At 42.4% G+C, this 19,977-nt stretch overlaps 1 protein-coding gene across 2 annotated transcripts in view; it reads right to left on the bottom strand.

The window, feature by feature from the left end:
* The window catches only part of LOC117456609 (transcription factor 4-like), a 219,015-nt gene extending 200,060 nt beyond the window's left edge, over window positions 1-18,955 (bottom strand). The window contains exons 1-4 of one of the 2 annotated variants that reach the window (XM_034096537.2): window positions 18,414-18,955; window positions 18,216-18,307; window positions 17,891-17,929; window positions 13,821-13,893 (exon numbers count right to left, since the gene is read on the bottom strand). In XM_034096537.2, the coding sequence (XP_033952428.1) occupies window positions 13,821-13,893; window positions 17,891-17,929; window positions 18,216-18,287 (184 nt within the window). In that variant the 5' untranslated portion in view covers window positions 18,288-18,307; window positions 18,414-18,955. Of the gene's footprint in view, window positions 1-13,820; window positions 13,894-17,890; window positions 17,930-18,215 lie in introns of both variants that reach the window. The other variant, XM_034096536.2, reaches the window with a different exon arrangement.
* Window positions 18,956-19,977: the final 1,022 nt, after the last annotated feature.

Here is a 19,977-nt window from a genome sequence, read left to right as displayed (position 1 = left end):
ACTGAACGAGAGCGCACGTTTGGACTGATAGTTTGATCAACCAATCAGATATTCCAAGGGCCAGTTGTGATAGACACGGTTTGCCACTGCTTAATGTTGATATTCACTCTAATTGTAAACATGATATAAGCTATGTGCCATTGTGACAGAGAAGGCAGATTGTTATCAAGTGCAATTTGGAGTAAAAGAGAGGGAGAAAAGTCACAACGAAGAATGAAAAGAGGAAAAAGTGAGGGAGTGAGAAAGTCAGGGAGGGAGAGAAATGTTTGGAGTGAGGAGTTCTCGCTATTCAGAGCCCTGACAGTGTGGAATGTGAGGGGGGAGATCAATGTGGTATCTCAAAGAACACACACACACACACACACACACACACACACACACACACTGAGACTGCCAGATGTCCTCCAGCCAATGAGGAAGACTGGTCTCCTCAGGTCAACCCACATGTGTCACACACACACAAACACACACAGTCAAGATCAGGCCCGTCGTCCTCCCCTCGGCTTTCCTTCCTTAGTCCTTATTCACTGGGGGCGTGTTTGCCAAAAACCTACATTTTATCAATGAAAGGTTCACAGTTTGTAGATCAGTTCCCAAGTCAGTATCCCTGCCACAGGCGGAGGTTCAATCCCTCTGAGCAAGGCACATACTATGGAAGAGATAGACGTTTGATTCCCATGAGCAAGGCACTAACATCACCAAGGTTAGGGGTTCAAATCCCCCAAAGACTTTCTCTCCCTCCCCCCCCTGAAACGCCTCCATTAGACTCTTACTTCCGTAACATGTCATCACTAACACTCGCACTATTATAGGATAACGCTAGGGCTGCTCAATTAATCGTATTTTAATCGCGATTATGGCTTGCAACGATTACGAAAACAACGTAATCGAAATAAAACGATTATTTTTTTATTATTATTTATTATTATTATTATTTTTTTTTCAGTTGAATTGTACTTAAAGTTCAGGGTAATCAACTGTTAAAGACAAACTGTTCAAATAGTTTTTCTCCAATAAATCCATTCTCCATGTAATAATCGCAATTACAATTATTAACCCAAATAATCGAGATTATGATTTTTGCCATAATCGAGCAGCCCTACGCTCCAACACATTGCACGTGATAAAGGGCGGGACATCTCTAAGCGGTTGGCCAATCACAACAGAGCCGGCCAGCTAACCAATCAGAGCAGACTGGGCTCTGGTTTCAGACAGAGGGTGAAAAGAGGTGCTGTAACTCAGGCAGTATGAGGACAATAAAGAGCTTTTTGAACATTAAAGCATGGAGACCGTAGAGACACTACATACAAATATTAACCTAAAAGTTAGCATCCAAGTGTCAGTGTGTGTGTTAATCATCAGAGTAAAGAAATCAATGTAAAAAATAAATTAAGAAAACCAAAAGACCAAAGAAAATTAAGTGAATGTGACTTCCTGTCAAATCTCTTGCTTCCAGCCAATCCCAATGAATCATCTGGTGACAAAACTGATTGAACCGCTCAGCGAGAGATGCATTAATGAAGGGTGTAGTGTTGTTGAAGGACACTCCAGCAGGGCCAGGCGTCATCAGTAGAACTCCATTAGAAACATATCAAGGCAAACTAGTTTCACACTGGACTAAAACACCAATTACACTTCAGCGAAGAAGATCCAAATCAACAAAAACTCAGCCAGAGACGGTCGCATAATTATTCTGTGTGAGAGAAAGTGTGTGTTTTAAAGAGTGCATTTTTCTGCATTTGGTTTGCTTGGAAGAACCAAAACACACACAATCTTAACATGCATGCACACTTCTCTCTTTTGCACTCAATGTTCTCCCTCCATAAACACACATTTACAGTACACACACACACACACACACACACACACACACACTATGTCTGGCCCGTCACACGAGCAGATGGCACTAGGGGTGTTCCAGACAATTTACAGTCTATGTGTGTGTGTTAGTGCACGTATGTCAGTATTTGTGCGCGAGGTAAAGGGGGGTCGGTTGAAAAATATATCTCACACACACACACACACACACACACACACACACACAGAGACTTGGCAGTGCCACTCTGGTGCCAGCTCTGCCAAATACTGAGAATAAAACAAAAGCTGGGATGAACCATTGCGCTCCTCTCCTCTCTATCCCACCCCTAACTCTGACACAGATGGTTTAACCCGCTGATCTCTGCAGAGTGAAGGTTCAGTGTGTCTCTGGCAAGTCGACTCACATCATATTCCTACATTAAACACCTTTAATTCAGACAACATGCAAAGATAATGTATGCTGGCAAATGTGTGTCATCTCAGTTTGAGGAGGGTAGAAGAGGAAACATTTATATTATGTAATGATCATTTGGAATACCCTTATAGCGAAGAATGTGTTATATTATATAAATTGTTTTTTTGGATTTTTGAGGTAAAAGAAATGGAAGAAAAATACACTACATTTTTTTTAACAGTCTTCATTGGGGACCAGCATGTGTGACTTCCTCTCCATCTCCATCATATCCTCACTCCATTTCTTCCTGCTCTTTATTGGCTTTTCCTTTTCCAAATCCAAATCTTTAAACTCTTGGCAGTTTGTGTTTAGTTGCATAATACATGCCAAAGTCAAGGGGCAACGTCCGCTTTGGGAAAGTGAAGCCGATGAGGAGGGCTTTAAACCTGCTTTCTCTCTACTGGCCTGCAGGGGGCGACTCCACTGGTTACAAACAGAAGGCCAATTGTGTGGAAGTCAATAGGCGCTTTCACACGTAATTTTCCCAGTATAGTTCCGATATAGTTCAGAAAATGTGCATTCACACCAAAAAAATCCAGAACTAGAACTTAGTTCATGAGAACATGAGTGCAGGTACTTTCGTGGCAGTAAAAGGTTCCCATTTCTGATTGGCTGGGCGGAATGCAAACCACGCCCCGTAAAACTCCAAAAAAGTTTTGTAAAGCCGCCATTTTATTTTCCTGGCATTAGCATTATTAGCATTAGCATTAGCCCAGCGCACAAACGCAGAGAGACTAACTTATGGCAACACAAAAGAAAACATGGGCCCAGTGGAGATGAGGAGGTGTCGGCGTTCTGGCGATTTACTCGGAAGGCTTCAGTAGAAGCTGCTGGGACTCCCAGCAGCTTCTACTGAAGCCAGTCCCCAAGTCCGGGGACTTCCGGCCGGGGACTTTGGGCGGCAGTATACGCCGTGAAGTTGTTTGCGGCCTGGCAGTAAACCCAAAGCAGAAGAAGAAGAAGTGACGTCAGCGGCTTCATTTGCCTAATCCTCCCTCAGGGACTTATTCCGGTGTGAACGCATTCTGATGAACTAAGTACTGGTGTGAAAGCGCCTTATGTGAAAATGACCATACTTGTCACTTAATTTATAACCTCAGTTAAAAATGTTCTAATGAGTTAGCTAGGTTAAAGCATCAATCAGTACAGATTGATGCTTTTAGAGAATGGCCGTTTGTGATTGGCAATATAGCATTAGCTGTTATATTACAATTACTGTTCTGGATTCTTCTGCAAACTAGTTAGCTAGCACTAGCGTTAGCTGCTAATGCTATCTGCCCTCCACCAGTTACATAGGCTACTATATGGTCGTAAGGGCAAATGGAATAAGTGAGGAAGAAAAGTAAAGCAGTGCCTTACAAGAAAGTGTCAAAAAGTAAGGAGGAGCGTTAAGATGAAGACGCATACAATGCAAGGAATTAGTAGGAAGCTTAAGGGAAAGGTAGAAGGATTAGCATGAAGGCCAGATCGACGAGTAGTGACGGGGTAAGAACAACGAGGAGAAAGAGGAGGGTATGAGGAAGAAGACGTGGGTAGAATCAGCTGCGTCACATTTGATTCCCAGACCTTCTTCTTCTCAATTAACAGCCGCCATTTTCACATAACACACCACTTCTGCCTTCACTTTAGCCACTTAAACAAACATACATTCACCCCTCATTTGCCACACACACACACACACACACACACACACACACACACACACAAGTTTTGATGCCAACCTTAGAATCCCCAATCAATTTGAGCTTGTAACACACTTACAGGCATAAACACACACATACACACTGCCGCCTCCCAGAATAAGTTGGCTGCCTCTAATTGGAGTGGTGTTTGTTGCAGAGAGGTGTTGAGCGCCGCTGTAATTGCCAGGCAGGCTGGTTGACGTTCCCCGTCTCTTTATTTTTTAAGGACTGGGTAATTAGGCTCTGTGGTTGCGATGGTGCTTCCATTGCCGCGGTGCAAGCGAACAGGTGTGGGAGTGAGCGGCAAAACACACGACACCTAGCCAACGTCACAGACCGACCGCGGAGACGAGAGAAGAAGAGCTGTTTAAAAAGTGACGAGGCGGCCCGGGGCGATGAGGTTTAACCGAAAGAAACCGAGGAATGAAACCATGCTCACTACGGGTGGGGGGAGGCAGGTATTCAGTCAGGTTATAATGATTGGAAAAGAGGAAATTAGCAGATTGTGTGACGAAAGGAAACGAAAAGACACTTTTGAATGCAACTAATAACTGACTTCAAGAGAGTAGGGCTTTGACCTTTTGAACTGAACGACAAAAAGCAATAGGATGTATCTTTTGGATTTCAGATTATTGCAGAAAAGAAGCTCTGTGGCAAACACATGTTTAGAAATATCGCCACATACCAACACTACTTTATGGATTTTGAGGCGTGCCAGAAGTAAAAAGCTAATGCTAGGATATCAACAAACTCCATCACGTTCACAGGCTTCGTGTCACCACCGCTAAGCTAAAGGCGGCTAATGCTTTTTTAAACTAGCTTGTGTTATCCACAGGCCTTATTTTAGACATCTAACTAAAAACATGTTCAAAAAAATTACTGAGACAAGGGAACCAAAAGTGATAATATGCTAACACATTTCTGGGTTTAAGGACTCATTCCTGCACAACTCTATGACAAAGCACAAGCTGATGTTTTGCAAGTTTAATGTTTACCACTCGCAGCCCCTTAGTGTGTTAGCATGTTAACATTGGCAGATGGGGCGGTATTCTGACCTCGCAGTTTTTTGGTTTCTCCAAAGATGGTAATGTAGTGTTTTTGAAAATGGTGGTGCCTCGATTTCAGAGGATAAAAGAAGGAAGTAATATAAACTGGTCCTGCATTAGGGCATATGGACTATATCTGTCTTACAGTCAGTGCCGGTTCTAGAGTCTGTGGGGGCCTTGGGCAAACATTCACTGGGGGCCCCTCGAACCAGCTTTTCACCCCCCCCCCCCCTTCTGGTCCGGGGCCCCAAGCGGTTACCTGCCTTGCCTGTCCGCAAGCGGCGGCCCTGCTTACAGTGAGCCACACAGTGTCAAAGCTAACATGATGTGAATGTTTGACCAAATAACCAAAAACGAGAAGTCAATGGGGGACAACACCTTTCTCGACTCAATGAAAAACACAGCCCTGCTCACAAAACCAACTACAAAAGTGAACAAGCCAAACTTAACAACTCAACTCACACAATTGTAAGTCAAAACAACCAAAGAGAACTTAATATAAACCAATATAAACTCAACAACTCAGCACATCTCAGCACTGTCTTCGGGGAAAACATATGGAGCTCCGACTCGGCCCGCCGAAGCAAGCTGCACGTCAATCTCCTGAGCTTTAAAGAAAATCCCAAACCCACATCGAGTTCTCACAGACACTAACCTTGAAATCACTGCCATTATTAGCGGAGTCATTATTAGCATTAGAAAAGCAAATGGGGCTAATAATATTTGCCATTATGGCTAAAAACGCATATTAATCCCTAATCCGCACCACAATTAAGAGCATGGCTGCGTGTTTTTGTGAGTCGTTCTGCATGTTCTTTCCAAGGAAATGGAACAATTTAAGAGCCTCAGAGGCAGAGGAGGTGGGAGGGCGAGGTATAAAGAGACTGGCTCCTGCTCTCCATCTCTATTTTGAAAGCGATCAGCCAGAGTGTTCTTGAGTGACAGGCGTAACACGGGCAGATTTGACTGGATAGAGACAAGAGGGTGTCGATGGGGGCGTTGTTCGCCACGTTGAAGCGCTTATCTGTCTCGGTACAAGTGCATCAAATCAAACGGGAGAGGGGGTATTATTAAAGCAACCCCCTTTTTTCTCCGCTATGAACTGTGACTTAATAAGCTATGCCAATTAGGGGAACAAAAATCGGGCATGCCATCGGGGCTGTATCTATCCTCGCCCAAATTTCTCTGCTAATGCGTGAAGCTGGCTGGCAGCGCCGCTGAGTTCCTCTGTTCAGATCTGACAGGGTAAAGAAATAGAGGAATAGGAGGAAGGAAGATGGAACAAACATAACATTTAAAAAAGGATAGTGTGTAGTTTTTAGCTTGTGACCCTTCAAAATAAAGCAGTGCTTTCTTTGGTGTGTACTTTTACACAAGGGTGACATATTATGAAATAGATATTGCAAATATCGGTTTAAATATTTCATTATAACGCTTTATAAATATCTAACAGCTCCTTAATTCTCTTCTTCCTTCTTCATTTCCTCTTTTGTTTAAATCCTTTTTTTTGTTTCTCTAGTCCTTCCTTCTTTTCCTTTCCTTAATTCTTCGCTCTAACCTTTCCTTCCTCTCCTCCTGCTCCTTCCTTCTTTCCGTTTCCTTTTGGTCTTCAGTTCCCTTCTTATCTTTCCTTCTTTTCCTGTCCTTCCTTCTTTCCTCTCTTCTTCAGTTCCTTCATTCCTTACCCTCAATGTGTCCCTCCTATCCGTTTCCTTTTTTCTTTCCTCCATCCTTTTCTTTGTTTCTTCCTGCTGACATGTGAGGAAATATTTCCTCCACCTCTCTTTGCCAACTTTTTGTTCCATGGCAACGGGGATGATGGTTTGCCCTCCCGCCCCCAAAGCCCTCCCATGTCTTTAGAACACACATATACAACTCACACACACACACACACACACATTTTCAAGCTCAACACATTCTCCTAAGAACACACATATCTACACTCACACACACACACACACCTACCTCCGTCCCTTTCCAACACCATTGACAGGGAGACAAACAGCAGATCTGAGAGGTTATGCGTTAAATTAAAAAACTGAAAATCCGCACAACCAGCCAAGGCCTGAAATAGACGAGTGTCGGTGGGGTTTGACAGGCATCTGAACGGCTCCATCCAGCAGGAGATTAGAAACACACACAGAGTTTGAAGTGTGCATTATCTTTCCAGGGATGATCCCAAAATAAAACAACAACAATGGTGAAATCTTCCAATAATTAAAACGCCTAATCCACTTCCTGGTTGGGGGTGATGATTCTGTCCACGGGCTGAGCGTGTCAGTCGGGACTCGTGGGGATTGTGCTGCGTTTATGTTTAGACGCTTTTGTGTGTTGAAGGTGAATTTATCGGCCAAAATATGAGGATTGAGAAGAAGAACAAAAACCGGAATTTATTCACAGCATTGTGCGAAGGATGTCATTTTAAAATTCGACATGTTTGGAGGAATGTCACCACCTATCCTCATAAGCATCAGATGAAGCAAATCCTAAAACCTGTTTTTATTCTGAGTGACATGTTATTTTTGCACACGGTGTCATGCTCCTGCCTCGTGTCTCCTTTATGTTCTAATTTGGATTTGATGTCGTGTTTGTTTGGCAAAAATCTACCTTTTTTCTGTTATCGATATTTCGGCGTTGTGGCAAAAGAGCTGTTAATAAAATGTAAATCTCTGTGTAGTAGAGAAGGGCTGGGTATAAGACCTACATACTTACTTTTTGATCAGTTTCAAAGTCTTAAAAACTGTAAGAATCATACAAGTACGCTCAAAAATGTCTCGATATTGATCTAGTAAATCAAAACGTTGACTTTTCAATCTCACCCAAGCAAAAACTCAAGTGTTGTTATATACTCATTTCAAATGCACATACAAACTGGTGAATGGAAATGCACTGTATTGCCTCTTGAGCTGTAACTGCTAAACTTGGTGGACCATCAATTGCAATCGTCTTGTTTAAAATGAGGTGAGAGGCTGATTCATTAGAATAAGGCCTAACTTTGGGGATTGAATGGCCCAATAAGTAACAATCAGAAATGAATGTTTACTTTTCCAATTAAACGAAAAGTCTCCAATCGGGTGAAAAAGAAAAAGCACAAACATGCATAAATCACGTCCTGTCCCACGGTGAGGCTGCAGCTCTTCATGTAGCTACCTATTAAAATACTGCTCAGGTCGAACTGACGATATAATGTCCAAAATATGACATTAACTTCATACAAAAGAAAAAGGAATGGTTAAAAAAAAGGTAGCAATGTTAAAAACATGATAATGAAAGGAAATGTGTGTGATTGGATCTTCGAAGGATTGGTCAATAACAATTTTTTGGATCTTTTAAAAAAAAAAAAGAGTAGCCACCTCGACCACCCATTAATGAATTAAAGGAGTTAAAGTGGTAACTCGTGAAACTTTCCAACCTTAGTTGAAGAAGAGTTATTATAGTTCTTGAATTGCATCACCTGCATGTACAGTAACACCACCATGTGTTCCAGAGTTGCTTCTCATTTCACTTTTTGAACCCTTAAGGTCATAAATCCTTCTCAAATCCACTTGGACCAGAAAGTGGACATGGTTTATTCCCCTTTTCGTCCAATGGTGGCCCTTGAGCAGATGCTAACTCTGTTTATGGATTGAAACAACGCTGCTTTGTTTTAAGTTTTGAAAATTCCACATACTTTGGTATTGACTGATGAGACACGTTACAATAAATGAATCCCATGCAGGAAATTAAGATATTGAACAAAAAGGATAGAGAAAAATCACTAAACATGAGTGAATATGTTTTTTTGTACCTTCTCTAACCCAAAGTCATGACTGTTGCAGAGCTCAGTGTGTGCGTGTGCATGCGCGTGTGTGTGTGTGTGTGTGTGTGTGTGTGTGTGTTTGCGGCTCAGTGTCGGCATGTCCCAGCCTCTCTCCTCGCCCCTGCCTTTGGAAGCCGCTGCTCTCATGGTTGTGTAGGTCTATAGAGTTCTAATTAGCTGCATTCACAAACAGCGCCGGGCTCATCAAAATGCAGAGGCCTGCAGAAAGCCACAGCAGGGGTGAGGAGTGTGTGTGTGTGTGTGTGTGTGTGTGTGTGTGTGTGTGTGTGTGTGTGTGTGTGTGTGTGTGTGTGTGTGTGTGTGTGTGTGTGTGTGTGTGTGTGTGTGTGTGTGTGTGTGTGTGTGTGTGTGTGTGTGTGTGTGTGTGTGTGTGTGTGTGTGTGTGTGTGTGTGTGTGTGTGTGTGTGTGTGTGTGTGTGTGTGGCAACTTGTGCATGTGGGTGTGCGAGAAACAAGAATGTGATTTGTGCACAGGGATGAGTGCATGTGCCACCAGTGTGCGTTGCTGCATCTAAAGATCACAACAAAAAATCACGAAATAGAGAAACACATCGCATCCGTAAACCGAGGCCCAACAACCACTACTGGTTCCACAAAGACTGGGCCTTTTTTTGGGCATTTGTCGTCCTTCCTCCCATTTGTATGCACGGCAAGGGAGCAAACAACAGCACTGAAGTCGCAGAGAACAAACAACAACAATAACAACAACAGCACAACGGAGCAGTAAACAAAGAAGACGTCTGTGGCATCTCTCCGTTTTACAGCCAACAAACAAAATGGCTTCCCAACGACGTTTAGAGGCAAACGACACGAGCGGGAGAATCAGAAATGACCCGGCTGGGAAGAGCTTCCGGAAAATATTTTAAGACAGAATCATTCAGTGCTTCAGATGATTGCATACTGACTGATGATGTCATGAGATATAAAGACATATAGTATGATAAAATGCTTGATCATAAAATAGGGAAATGCATCATGGTCTACAACCTGTTATAAAACGGACAAGTCAAATCAAGCAATCTGATTGGTTCTTAATAATAATAATAAATTGGATTTATATAGCGCTTTTATAATACCCAAAGACGCTTTACAATATGAGGGGGGGGGGGGGTAGATAGACTGGGGCAGGTAGACAACAGACTAAGAAAAAACAACAAAAACGACAAAACAAAACACAGTGGCAGTCAGGAGGAGGTCGAAAATGAGTGGGGGGGTGTTTTACGGATAGAGAGAGGTGAAAAGATGGGTTTTGAGGCGGGACTGGAACAGAGTGAGGGACTCGGACTCACGGAGGTCTTGGGGGAGGGAGTTCCAGAGTTTTGGGGCGGCCACAGAGAAGGCTCTGTCTCCAAAGCTCCGGAGATTGGCAGTGGGGGTGGAAAGCAGGCCGGCCGAGGTGGATCTGAGGGTCCGGGGAGGATGGTAGGGGATGAGAAGGTCAGTGAGGTACGGGGGGGCCAGATGGTGGAGGGCTTTATAGGTAAGGACCAGGAGTTTGTAGTTGATGCGGTGAGTAACGGGAAGCCAGTGTAGTTCTTTGAGGACCGGGGTGATATGGTGCCATGATTTAGTGTGGGTGAGAAGTCTGGCGGCTGCGTTCTGAACACGCTGGAGTCTACTGAGGGAGGTGGAGCTGATGCCGTATAGGAGGGAGTTACAGTAGTCGAGGCGGGAGGAGATGAAGGCGTGAATGAGTCGCTCAGCTGCGGGGCGGGTGAGATAGGGACGGATTTTGGCAATGTTGCGGAGATGGAAAAATGAGATTTTGACAACTTGGCGGATGTGGGAGTCAAGGGAGAGGGTGGGATCGAATATAACCCAGAGGTTGCGTGCCTGGGTTGAGGGGGAAACAGGGGTGCCATCGATGGTCAGTGTGAGGTTGGGGGTTTTACTGTTCTTAGCCGTGATATACTGAGCGTAAACCACGGGTAGAATTGTAAGTTACTTTTCACAACAAGTCAGTATCCCTCCGCGCCTGAGAAAAACAGTATACTGTTGCTGTTTTATTTTCAAACTGGAACAAGAAAGCAGCGGAGAAGTAACGGGGCAGAAACCCTCCTTTTTACACAGCGGTCCAGACATAGACATCAAACGGCAAAACATATTCAGTGTGCAGTTCCTTTGGCATTAGGGCAGGGATATCTAGATACTTTCCAAGGTTTGACATAATGAATTGTGCTACTTTTAAAGCAAGCAACGATGTTTTCAAATCTGTAATCAAAGAGGTCCGCAAAAACACTATCGACCAATCAGATTGCTTGATTTGACTTGTCAGTTTTATAAATATATTTAAATTTCTTCCGTTACGAAACAAATTTACAAAGCATAAGATGGAAACATTTAAGATTAGCTTCGACCTCCGGGGGGGGGGTCTTACTATGGAGGAGTGGATTGAGGAGTGTCTATCTCCAGAAAAAAAAGCACCTAAACGACGACATGCAGAGCTACGTGAAGAGCAGGTAGACCAACTGGAGAAGTAGCACCGCCAAAGCTTTCTGATGCGGGTCTTGAAACAAAGCAGAGAAATGATGACCGTTAGTGGCCACAGCTGCGAAAGCTCTCTCCAGAGCTACGGGAAGCCGAATCTCGGGGACCGGAGAAAGTGGAGCAATATTCTCGCCACGCCGAGCAGCAGCCTAGAACAACCTCAACCTATACAAGTGACCTCGTAAGCCAAGCTACTGATGCTGGACAGGTTTTCAGTGGCTGCACAATAAACGGCAACATACACATGAACGTAAATAAATAGCCAAATAATGGATCAACGCTCTCTGTCTAATATGTTCGCTAGCTGTTAGTGTTGTTGCATAGCAACCACCTCGCACTATGTTTTGTGCAGAAGGCAACGGAGGGACTATTTTATTTTGAACGTCATTATTTACTAATAAAAACTATTTAAATTAGAGTGTGTATTTTTCTTTCATATTGCCACACTTGGTAACCGTAAATGCGTCGGGCCGAACCACGCCCCTTAGCTGTGATATAATGAGCATATACCACGGCCTGTCGTGAGCTATTGCTTAAATATACAATCACTGCAAGGAGGTAATATACGGTATACTGTAGAACTGCACATGACACAGAGAAAAAGCAGGAAGTTGACATTCATATCTCCAATATGTACGTCGACTATGCCTTGGCTCACTTCTTTCAGCATCTTCAATTTGAAAGTGTTTCCATTTTGGTGCCGTTTTAGTATTCTTTAAGACCCAAAAGACAAAAGAACTTTTAAGTAAACAAGCACAACAAACTTATTGAAGAAGAAGAATATTCAACTTATTGTCATTACGTAGTACAGGTACCATGTAACGAAACGGTTGCTCTGCATTTGACCCATCCTAGTTTTAGGAGCAGTGGGCTGCCATTATGTACGGCGCCCGGGGAGCAGTGTAGGGAACGGTGCCTTGCTCAGGGACACCTCGGGAGCACTTGGTCTTTCCGGGACTTGAACTGGTGACCTTCCAGTTGCCAAGCCAAGTCCCTATGGCCCCTCATCTTCCTCCTCGCCCCTCTACTGTTCAGTTTTCTCCCACTTGTTGCTGTCCTAAAGTGGCGGCAGAATGCCTCAACACTAATACGGATTAGTTTGTCCTTTTACAGAAAGACATACCATTATTTCAAATACGTTTTGAAACCACAACTGATGCAACACCGTATGGATTGAGCAGAGTGACGCAGAGTGATCTGTTAGGTTGGGGAGGCTACTTTTACGCATCAAAATGACATATGCTGTTTAAGTCAGTTAGCGAAAAATGGAACCAGGAAAACCGTGAATCAACCCAACTGTAGCACTATCATTAAGTCATTGACAAAGAAATGTAAGCTTGCACTTTTTAGCTGGAACACAACCTTGCCGCTAGATGTCTCGTTCAGTCTTTCTGACGCTGAACCGAGATGCAGTTTTTTGCTGAAGCTCCGTTAGCATTTTGAAACTGGCCTCATTCAAATGGATGTGTGATTCAACACAGGGCTAACGTCTGATTGATGAAGCCAGCCAGTCATTTAGGCCGTGTTCAGGCTCTGACACACTGATTAGTTACAGCCTGACTGGATGAATTCATCAATTAAATAAAAGCCTTGGTGTTTGAGTAAAATAATGGCTCCTTAGCATGAAGCAACTTTAGCAACTCCCTCCCCCAATATTAGTTTTATCTAACTAGCATGTCGAATAAAAAGCCATCATGTTCATCCATCGTTTACACCAAACTGACTTTTTGACCCCAACAACACCACCGTAAGCTAATGTACAACACACACACACACACACACACACACATCACACACTCATGGGCAGGAAATAATCAGGGCAGTAAACTTTGAAAAACAGAAAGTCTCCTTCAGGGTTGATTTTTAGAAGCTGATAACATAATTGTTGCCCAAACGTAAATAAACATGACATCATCGTCTTATGGCTGTATTGTACACGCCAACGTTACATCAGTTACTGCGTCATGAAGCAGGAACTAACACGTACAAACTAGTAGAAAAAGTACACGTGACGCAGGGATTTCAACAGAATTGAGTTGAGCAGCGATTGCTGTTTTAGGAAAGTACTGACACTTGTTTGAAATAAAACCATCAATTTGTATTCTGTCTTCATCGGGAATCAATTGGTTTTGGGATTGGGTGCCACGGACAGGTAAGTATTAAGTGATGGGCTTTCCAATAATCAAGCCATTTCACCAGATCAGGCCAACTCATTGTTTGAGTGAACATGTTGGCTAAAACGTTGGTACAGAAAACCACCAGCTCAACAAGAACAGAGTATTCAAAGAAAACATGAGCATACGGTATATTAAACAAAATGTCTCCTAAAAATAAAAAGTACACCACAAAGCAAAACAGCATAAAACCCCAAATCTGCATCTGCATGTGCAGAACATGGTTACCCTCAGAAGAACATTAAACAGCAAGCGAAGCATCAGAGCGCAGGTGTAAGAGGAAGGACGGGAGGAGGCTGAGAGAGGGTTGAAAGAGGAATAAAGAAAAAGCTGACGTACTTGAGCCGGAGAAATGTCCGCTCCCCAGGGACGGCGGTCCGTTCTTTCCACTGCCAACAGGAGGGGAAAACATCTACAAGACAAACAGAGCGCACATTATCTCCGAGAGCACTGCCACCGCAGACAGCAAGAAACATCTCTACACATTATGAGAGAGCCATGAAAAGCTTCATTCCAAAACACAGGGCACCATTTGGCTGAAAGACGCAGCTCGTCACATTAAAATCCAAGGAAATGTCTTAAATATAAAGACGTCTCTTTTTAACCCAGATAGCCCAATCTCGTTTTGGAAAGAAACTCTTCATGGATATTTACCAAGAACACAAAGGGCCAAGTATCACTAGGGCTGGGTGTCACTGCAACACTAGATATTTAAGTCATACCAAATTGTTTTGCTCCCCTATATATATCTATATATATTACTATCATTTGAAAAGGTTTCCATTTAAAAAATTGCCAAATTCTTCGACTTGTGAATGTATTTAAAGATTATTTTGTGAATGCTGTAATCTGGAGTCGGCACATTTCTGATTGATATATGGGGATTTACTGATCAAAGAATAACCAAAGGAATGATTGCCTGCAGAGGTGGGACAGAGTCACTTGTTTGCAAGTCCCAACTCATGATCAACAAGTCCCAAGTCAAGAACAGTAAGGCCCTGATTTATATCCCAGATCAACACCAACAAGTCCAGAGTTAAGTCCTAGGAGAAGTCCAACAAGGTCTAAATCAAACCCGATATCAAGGCAAACAAGTCCAGACTATCTGTGACTGATTGACCTGAATGTTTTATGTGTTTTATCTCAATGCCCAAGACAAAGTTCTCCTAAGGGAGACAATAAAGCTATCTTATCTTATATACTTAAGGTGTACATCAACGTCAAGAAACCAACGTCAAGTCCCAGGTCAAGGCGGAAACCTAACGCATCAAGTCCTATGTCAAAAAGTCCTAATTCAAGACGAACAAGTCCAGAGTCAAGAGAGGCAAGACGCCTTTGTAACATGTGAACAACGGGTCAATCCCATTTCCTGTGAGGAGACCGGTCCCAGGTGAATCCAGAGAAAGGTTCCACACCATAAAAGATGTCCAGGTAAAAGAGGTAAGTCAAGTCCAAAGTCAGCGCCAACAAGTTCATAACCAGGTCCAACTCCTTTTCATGTGTCTTTCCTAAACATGTCAGTGTGTGCCATTCGACCCATCTTATCCTACATAAATGTTTAAAAAAGCAACAGTCAGTTTGGGACATTTACAGATATGTTTATCACATTTAATGTTTCACTGATTGATCAAACATTGTTAGTTATTGCTGTGACGGTTCCAATGGTTTGTCAATTCTAAGCTGAAGATATATTTTTTAATATAAGCTGTTGTTTTTCCTTGTATTGACTTTAGCTTTCTTTACGAAGATGTATCGTCTGCCGTCAGGTTGATTTGAAATGTATCCAAAAATGAAGATCGACTTATTTCAGATTTTCATATTTTGCTCGATAACAATATTTAGCCAAACAGTATAGTCGTTGGGGAACGGTAAAGGTTGAGTTGCAAGATGTTTTATTGTATTTTCAATTAACACTTAAGTAAGGTTCACGACTTGATTCGGACTCCTGCCTCGAGTCCACACCTCTTGAGGCCAGCGTTCCATACTAGACTGTTTTCATTCACTATAAACACGTTTTTGTCTGTACTCAAAAAGCACACCCGGCCCTAATGATCACTCAGCTCAGAGTTGAACACAGATATGAAGAGTAATTTGTCCAAAACACTGTGGGAAGAATGTTTGGGGAGCAGAATAACATTTTATAATTGCTCATTCAACATCTGTGAAAAATAAAAACAGGCTCACTTTTAAATCACCTGCTTAATTGTACTCTACATGTTGTGTCGTTCAAACGTTGGACGGCTGATTGTTGGAATGAAACCCTTCATATCTGACTTAAACATATGAGTATACTAGTTACCATCTGTTCGACACATCTACAGGAAAATAAGCCCACGTTGAGACGGACACTGCACACTGATTCCTGTTGTGCTAAAGTACGAGCTACTGTACAGCAAAAAAACGTTCAAAGTGAGACATGTGACCCTGCTAGATAACCTCTGTGGAGAAAAGACACCAGGCTTGTGGGTCGCCGTGTTTGATGGTGAAATCTCAGTGATCTCCCACTTTCAAAACCTTTTCAGGATTCACGGGATTTTTTTCTTATCTTTTGAAATAAACACAATATAGGTAATTAAAACTGCAACAATACACGCTGGATCTGATTCCTAATACGGGGCCTGTAACGTGTATGTTGGATACTGGGGTTGCTCCCTCGCGGCGGTAACGTGAAAACAAGTGCTCGGGAGATAAAAGATGGAGTTGGGATTATTAGCAGGTCTATCGATATCCCAGCCGAAGCGCTCTGAGCTGCGGGTGTCAGCTTGTGGGCGTGCAGACAGATGATCGCATAAATTAATGCGACCGGCCTGCGTTTATAATGAGAGGAGACACGTTCTAGCTGCTGCTGCCCTCCTTTGTTTGAATATTTTCTCAAGACATTTAATTGACGACAGGCTGATTGACATTTTTTGGAAATCTGTTCAAATTCAAACACGGGTTAAATGTCTAATATTCGTGTCAAACAGCTCGACTGCTGCTAAATTATGATATTGTGAGGTTTTGTTTTGAACTTTTGTTCATAATTATAATCATATAATATTATAAGACTTTGGAGCATAAATCTTCCACTCATAACATTTATGGTGATTTAGTGATATTTTTGTTACCAGTAATATAAATAAAGAGCATTGTACATTATGTATTGCTTATACAGAATTGCTGCCAGTCTATCAATAGATTTACAATATTCCTATATAGATTTAATATGTCTCTTTGCTTCTCAATTATGTATTAAATTACTGGAGATAATGCGAGTACCACTAAATGATGTTAATAGTGATTTTGTTTAAAACAATTGTGCTTTTTAATTTCTATGGGTATCAAACAATGTGTTTATGATATATACAGGCCTACAAAGCCAATACAGCACATACTATAATACAAATATTGCTATAGAGTAATATGAAATGCCTGTGGTGGTTATACATTTTTACATGACAATTAAAAAAAAAATTATAAAACAGTCATGCAATATTCTCATCATAATCAGAAATATCAAGTTGTATGTTAAATTGATCAATACTGTATGACCTGAAGTGGTTGATTCAAAATCAATATAGTAAAGTTATAGGAAGTAATTGTGTAGGTTTTGTTGTTTTCATAACTTTTGAATTCACATCTCCTTTGATTTATTTCTACAATGCTTCTCAGGGTCGGTTACAGTGCAGTGTCTGAAGGCCTCAGCTGTGACCGTATCAAATTACCATTCAGTATAGATTGAAAGCTACATCAATGTGTATTTAACTTCATATGTATGTGCATTTTGAGCAGCATCACTAGTCTGATTCCTCTTATATCAAGAGCTTTTATTGTTATCAGTGTCCACAATGATACTCCGAGATCCCTCCAGTTGTGTATGCAGGCCTCAGCTGTGATCTTATGCATTTATTGCATTATGAATGAAAATAATGCAGCAAAATGTGGTGATTTTGTATCATATATTTGCTATTTCTCATCCAGCATCACTCCTGTAGTGGTGATATTTTCGTTCAATAACAATATTAATATCAGCCTGGTTTTTTTTCATTTTGGGATGTTTTGCATTTTTTCCCCTCCTCCTCTTCGGCCAAAGTTGCTCCCAGAAGAGGAGAGGCGCGCGGAAAACATGGCCGAGAGCCGGACACTGTTTCCTGCCGTCAAGTTCGCAACACACACTGTCCTTTAAAACCTCTTTTTCTTTTTTTAAAAAGACACAAACTTTTAAAAGCAGTTGCACATTAAAACTGCGTAGAGAACGTGACACTCTCCTCTCTTTTCTGTCCTGCAGGTTCATGGTCGAGCCATAAGCTTCCCGGTGCGTATATGGAGCAGCCCACAAACAGATTTAAATACAAACACTTTTCTAAATCATGGGCAGAAAAAGCAGTAGACAGATGAATGAAAAAAAGGACTTAAATTAGATATACTACCATGGATGTTGGGAACATTTTCAAATCGTTGTTTCGCATCTATAAGACAACAAAATTACCAATGCAGCATCACAAATCTCTGCACACACACGCAGAAACAAAAATGATAACATTACAAAAACAACAATATGCACTGACTTTTCTGCAACTTTACTCTTTACATGTTTAGTTAAAGGGCTAGAAATATGCAGGTTACTGTGCAATATTAACAGTGTAAACAGTGGTCGCTGTAAGGACCCGTTGAATGCTCTTCTACGGCGTGTACGTACTGCCACGATACTACTCGTTATATTCATATCAACAAGAAGTAAAAACATGTCCTTACCGCGCTGAAATCCAATAAGTCGCTCAGTTCCTTGTCCGTTCCCAAAGCTGCCATCCGCTGTTGATGATGCATTTTAGCAAAATCTCACGGACCTACAAACAGGGGAAACAAATGAAGAGACAGATGGACAGGAGAGGACAGGTAGACAGATTGATAGATGGAGATAAAGAGGGAGAGGAGAGAAGAGAAGAGGAACACCTCGGCTTTTTGCGCACCGCTCCTCTCCGGGATCTCTTTTTTCCTCCACAGCGAAATAAATCCAGTGAAACACAAGCGATCGCGATTCTAGTTCATCCTCCGAGCTCCTGGTTCGATAGAAATGTCGAGAAAAAAGCTGGCAGGAGATAAAAAAGAAAGAGAGGCGACAGGACCGGAGTGTTTCCGCGTGTGTTGGTGTGTGCTCCAGCCAAACAAGTCCAACCTCTCCGCGTTAAGACGCAGTTCGTCCGCCGCGGATGACTGTCAGGGTCCGGATATAAATAAATAACCCGCCGAGAGGAAAGATCACCTCGGAAATGTGGAGATGTTCTCCAGTGTGGGGTCAGAGGAAGAGTCCAGGCAGGTTGAGTGCTGCTCCACGCCGGGCTCAGGTCCCCTCCGCTCGGCTGCGGGTTTCTGAAGATCCCCGGTACGCAGCACGGATCCCATGTGCGTCTGGCACAGCCTCGGCGTAATAAATGTGTTCGTGCGGCCACCTAGCTTATACTCTCACCCAGCGCCGCCGCTCACACAGCAAACACGCGGAAAGCTGTAGGAAAATGAAATAGATTTTAAAGAAAAATGTTGGTTGGATTAATAGGATGATTGGTGCGGATTGGCTGCTTTCATTTGGATCGGGTTAATTGGGGCAGGGAAAGGTGATTATGTTTCCCCTCTGGAATGCAGAGAATCCTTATTAGGCTTAAAAATACATTAAATACAACTTTTTTTGAATGTGTTCATTTCATATTTACGATTGATTTTTCATGCCTTTTTTCCAATGAAATGTTTTTAGCTCTATGAAACCTGATGTACTTATGATTCTGTTTTCTTCAAGTTTGTATCTTGTTGGTCAAACGCACTTATTGTAAGTCGCTTTGGATCAAAGCGTCAGCTAAATGCAATGTAATGTATCGATGCATTTCTCTCTCTATGCATTTCAGCTATTGCTTTTGTATTGGGTAGACCAACAAGTGCACTAAACAAGTGCTCAACCTGCATGGTACCCCACCTCCCCTATAGGTCACCACTTAAACCACAACAGCACCAAAACCCACCTCTGGAAATGATTTGCATCACCTTTTTTTGTTGCTTTCCCCCCCCCCTCTGCCTGCAGGTATGAAATGACTGGCCTATTTCTGCAAATTACACCCAGTATGTGCAGGTTTCTGTGAGAGAACACACAGGTGCAGGGACGACATAAAGGCTTATTTGTTGCCGTGTAAAGTGGTCCTGCCTGCTGGCCCTTCATGCCTCTCCCTCTCAAACGAACTAAAAGCCGTGTAACAGCCCATAAAGAACAGCACAGACCCACTCGTTGTTGTTAAAAACACACAAGTGCAAGCATGTTTAAATCTGTTCCTGCTGAGGTGGATTTCAGAGAAGTAGCCTACTCAGATCTTGTACTTGAGTAAAAGTAGAAGTAGCCTACCAGAGTGTAGGAATATTCTGTTACGAGTACAAGTCCTGCATTCAAAATGTTACTCGAATAAAAGCACAAAAGTATTAGCGTCAATACAACTTAAAGGTGAGCTAGGTAATTTTGGAGAAACCAGCTCGAGAT

This window comes from Pseudochaenichthys georgianus, chromosome 12 (assembly GCF_902827115.2).
Source record: "Pseudochaenichthys georgianus chromosome 12, fPseGeo1.2, whole genome shotgun sequence".
Classification (NCBI taxonomy): Eukaryota; Metazoa; Chordata; class Actinopteri; order Perciformes; family Channichthyidae; genus Pseudochaenichthys; species Pseudochaenichthys georgianus.
The sequence above is the reverse complement of the archived record's forward strand: the minus strand, read 5'-3'. Positions and strand labels throughout refer to the sequence as shown.